Consider the following 4,673-nt stretch of genomic DNA (forward strand, 5'->3'; position numbering starts at 1 on the left):
GGTTTGTATGAGGAGAGTTAGTATCTTTAGGTCCTATTTTCTAGCCACTACTATTTTTGGTGTGGTATTTATCTTGTACTTGATCTGCAGAATAAAACTTAAGTTGTTCAGCGTGCATCTTGTTTTCTTAATTTTTCAAACTAAACACATAGTAATATAGTTACTCTGTAGTTCCAACATTTTTGGTATCAAAACACTCGCGAGTTCTTGGTGAATGCCCAAGTACATGCCCAGAATTGTTAAATAAACTAAATTCTGATTTCTGAAATATGTAAAGTCACATTAAATGTGAACCATGGAACTCGAAGGATATATTTAGATTCATGTATGATGGTTTGAATTCTCCTACTATAAATGGAGAAGCATGTATTATCATTTTAAGGTAAAAAAAAGAAGTAAGAGAACAAAGTTCTAGCACTGTTCCATATTCTACAATATTTGAATCATACATATATCATATACTGAAACACAGGAACAACAGATTGGTATCAGAGCTACCATCGAAATTAAAATGAGCAATTTTCTCACTGTTTCGAAACTGACAAAAGAAAATTATGGCCACTGGTGTATCCGGATGAAAGCCTTGCTGGGATCACAGGAAGCATGAGAAGTTGTCGAGAAGGGCTATGATGAACCAGAAAATGAGGGAGCTCTAAATCAGTCTCAGAAAAATAATCTAGCAAAATCAAGAAAACAAGATCAACAGGCTTTATCAATTATACATATGGGTTTGGATGAAGCTATGTTTGAAAAGGTTGCAAGTGCAGGAAAAACAAAGGAAGCCTGGGAGATTCTCCAGAATAATTTTAAAGGAATTGATAAAATAAAAAAGGTACGTTTACAAACCCTACGGGGAGAATTTGAAGCATTACGCATGAAAGAATCAGAGTCAGTTCCAGACTATTTTACAAAGGTTTCTTCTGTTGTAAATTAAATGAAAAATTATGGAGAAAATCTTGAAGATGCCCGTGTAAATGAAAAAATATTGAGGTCGTTGAATACAAAACTGCAACTTATTGGCATCTCCATTGAAGAATCAAATAATACATAAACTATGACTGTAAATCAACTTATGGGATCTTTGCAAGCATATTCAGAGAGGTTGTTAAATACAGGAGAGGCGGAATCACAAGCACTGAAGAGTAGTGTCACAATCGAAGACAAGGACAAGGCGTTGTACACACAATACACCAGAGGAACAGCAAGAGGACGTGGACGTTCAAATCAAAATTTTACTCGAGGCAGAGGACGTGTCTCTGGAAGCAGCATATATGAAGAAAACATACAAACAAATAATCAACAAAATTGGCGTGGCCGAGGACGTTGTCGTGGCAGAATTGGAAGAACAAATCCTGGAAGAGGTAATAGACCAGTTAAATATTATAATTGTGGAAAACTTGGACACTTTGCCAAAGATTGCTGGTTTAACAAGAAGGTTGAGGAAAATACAAATTTTGCTGAGACGGGGGAGCAACAAGACAAAGGTATTCTACTAATGGCATGCCAAGGTATGGCTCCTGAAGATAACATTATGTGGTATCTTGATAGTGGGGCCATCAACCATATGTCTGGCCTCAAACATCTTTTCAGTGATTTAGAAGAAATAAACTCTGGAGTTGTATCATTTGGAGACTCATCAAGAATAGAAGTGAAAGGAAAGGGCAAAATACATTTTACTAGAAAGGATGGCAAACCAGGAAGCATTGAAGATGTGTATTACGTTCCTGACATGAAGAATAATATCCTAAGCCTTGGTCAATTACTTGAGAAAGGATATTTAGTGAATTTTTTCCTGGGTCCACCCTTCTTTGGTGATGAATCAGAATCTGTGTTAACCCAAGGATACTTATCCTTTATGTTACATTTCTGGTATGTTTTATGCTTCTTTCCACCAGCGGACTCGTTATTTACCACTGTCTTGTTCATACATTCCTCAACTTGGATATACTTTCCTTCTCTACGTTGGAGTTGTAGCGTGTTCTCTGGTGGACGTTTTGCTAGAGACATTTTAAAGAACATATCATGGGTCCCTTGGTGCAAAGTAATCTTGGCCATCTTATTATCAAGATCTGGGACCTTTAAGCCTCCTCTGTGAAATGATTCAAGTAGTCCCTAAGGGATTCCTTTGCTCCATTCACAATGCACATAAGAGAAGCCGAACTTTTCGTTTGTACCTTCTTGCTGATGTATTATTGGATGAAAGCCTGATTTAATTCTCTGGAGGATCTAATCAAATTCAGGGGAAAATAGTTATACTACCTTTGGGCCATCCCCGATAAGGTTTGAGGAATAACCCGATATTTAATAGCATCATTCACGGGTTGCAACATCAGTGAATTAGAGAAAGTGCTGACATGATTTGCCGGATCCCCAGTCCCATCATAGGCTTTTATGGTGACCATCTTGGACTTCCTTGTGATACTGGTATTCATGATCTCCGCTGTAAAAGGTGGCATTTCCTCGAGAGAAATTCGTCATTTTTCTTCTGAGAGTGTCCTCCAAGTCGATGACTTCAGTAACTCCTCTAGTTACTCTAGCTTGATTTGTTCAAGGTGGCTATTTAGCCTGACTAATCTGCATATCTCTCTTAAGCCTTAGGATTTCTGCTTCATGAGCACGTATCCTTTTATTAAAATTCTGGGATGTTACCCCTTGAGTTTTCTAAAGCTCAGGGCGCCTACCTATAACGGGCGTGGGGCGCCTACATCCAACGGGCTCTTTGTCTCTACATCTCCTCCTATGATGAGCATCCTCGTTAGTTGATTCTCCGCTATCCTCAATTGTATAGGGTCTAGGAACATCTCGTTCATTATTGATTGGTGGAGGACCTCTATTATAATTAGGATCATTCCATGGTTGCAGTTGAGGCATCAGGGGCAGCCTACTTCCTCCAGTCTCAAAGTATAATGGCATCCCATAGGTGGTGTTTATTGTCCTACGGTGCACAACAGTTGACATCTCAAAACCCGTAGATTGTACCCCAAATGAGCATTCAGAGTTCAGTTTTGAGGGTTCGCCCTAGAGTCGGGATTGGCTGAGATCCATATTGGGGTATGATAGGATTCGCCGTCCCTTGAAAGTAGGTGGGTGACGTGGAATCTTAATGGAAGATGAGATTGTTTGAGTAGTTCCAGTTGATGCTTTTTCAGCAACATTATTTCTGCTTCGTATGGTTACCATGGTTGTTGTCTTCTTCTCACAGATGATGCCAAATTTTATGGGTAAAAACTAGTTCGTAATTAATTCTAGGCTTCCTGAGCTCAAGGCCCTTGATTGACTGCTCTCATAGTTCGTGACTCAAATCTGCCTTCACAAGAGGCGCACCTTACTCTATGCCAAGATCAAGTCAAAAAAATAGTTTTAATCTATGCGGTGAGACCCCTTATATAGGCATGGATAATCCTGAATTAGGTTCGGGCTAAGAGACTTGGTCAATAAGTCTCAGACTTAGATTGAACTTTGGAGTCCTAGAATACAGGAAGTTGATTCTTTGTCCTTTCATGTTTCCTGGACGCCAAACTCCAAGAAATTATACCCTCAATAGAATATTATTTAATAGTTGATTTTCACAATATTTATTATTTACAAAATAATAAATATTTAAGGTTTCAGACCTTATTTAATGTGCTTTACTTATGGACCATATTAAGTCTAATTAATACAATATTAATTACGCAATTCTGGTTTATTTTATTCCTTATCAATACATATATATATATATACACTAAGAATTTTTTTTATAAATTACATATTGTGTTTCTAAAAAATTAAATTTTATTATTTATTTCTATAAAATGTTTAATTTAATTTCTTAAAATTGCTATAAAATGTTTAATTTAATTTCTTGAAATTGCTTATTTCATAAAAAATAGAATATAAATTAGTTATAAAGTTCAAACTTTGAATGATTCTTGTTGACTTTTAACAATTACAGTCTCAGAGTATAATGACATCCCATATGTGGGGTTTATTGGCCTATGGTGTACCACAATTGACATCTCAAAACCCGTAGATTGTGCAACGAATGCAACGTTCAGAACCCAGTTTTTAGGGTTCACCCCTAGAGTGGGTGTGGTGGAATCTCAATGGCGGATGAGATTGTTTGAGTAGTTCCAATTGATGCTCCTTCAAGAACGTTATTTCCGCTTTATGTGGTTACCATGGTTGAGGGTAAAAACTAGGTTGTAATTAATACTAGGGTTCATGAGCTCTAGACTCTTGATTGATTGTTTAGGTGTTTCGTGACTCAAATCGGACTTCACAAGATGCATACATTGCTCTATGCCAACGATCAACTCAAAAACGTAGTTCTCATTTGTGGAGTGAGACACCTTATATTGACTTGGCTAACCTTGAATTCGGTTAGAGTTAGGAGACTTGGTGAACAAGTCTGATACTTAGATTGGACTTTGGAGTCTTGGAATGTAGAAAGTTGATTCTTTGCTTCAATTCCTTATATATATATATTTATATTTATATATATTTATATATATAATTATATATATATATATATTTACACTAAGCAACTTTTTTTATAAATTACATCTTGTGTTTCTAAAAAATTAAATTATATGTTTAATTTAATTTCCTAAAAATGCATATTTTATTAAAAATTAGAATTTAAATTAGGTATCGAAGTTCAAACTTTTAATGACTCTTGTTGACTTTTAACA

At 36.2% G+C, this 4,673-nt stretch overlaps 1 protein-coding gene across 1 annotated transcript; it reads left to right on the forward strand.

The window, feature by feature from the left end:
- The first annotated feature begins 1,054 nt into the window (after positions 1 to 1,054).
- On the forward strand, positions 1,055 to 2,095 carry LOC141680755 (uncharacterized). Its single transcript, XM_074486889.1, has one exon. The coding sequence runs from the start codon at positions 1,055 to 1,057 to the stop codon at positions 2,093 to 2,095; it is 1,041 nt and encodes a 346-aa protein (XP_074342990.1).
- The last annotated feature ends 2,578 nt before the right edge of the window (positions 2,096 to 4,673 follow it).

Source organism: Apium graveolens, chromosome 8, assembly GCF_009905375.1.
Source record: "Apium graveolens cultivar Ventura chromosome 8, ASM990537v1, whole genome shotgun sequence".
Taxonomy (NCBI): domain Eukaryota; kingdom Viridiplantae; phylum Streptophyta; class Magnoliopsida; order Apiales; family Apiaceae; genus Apium; species Apium graveolens.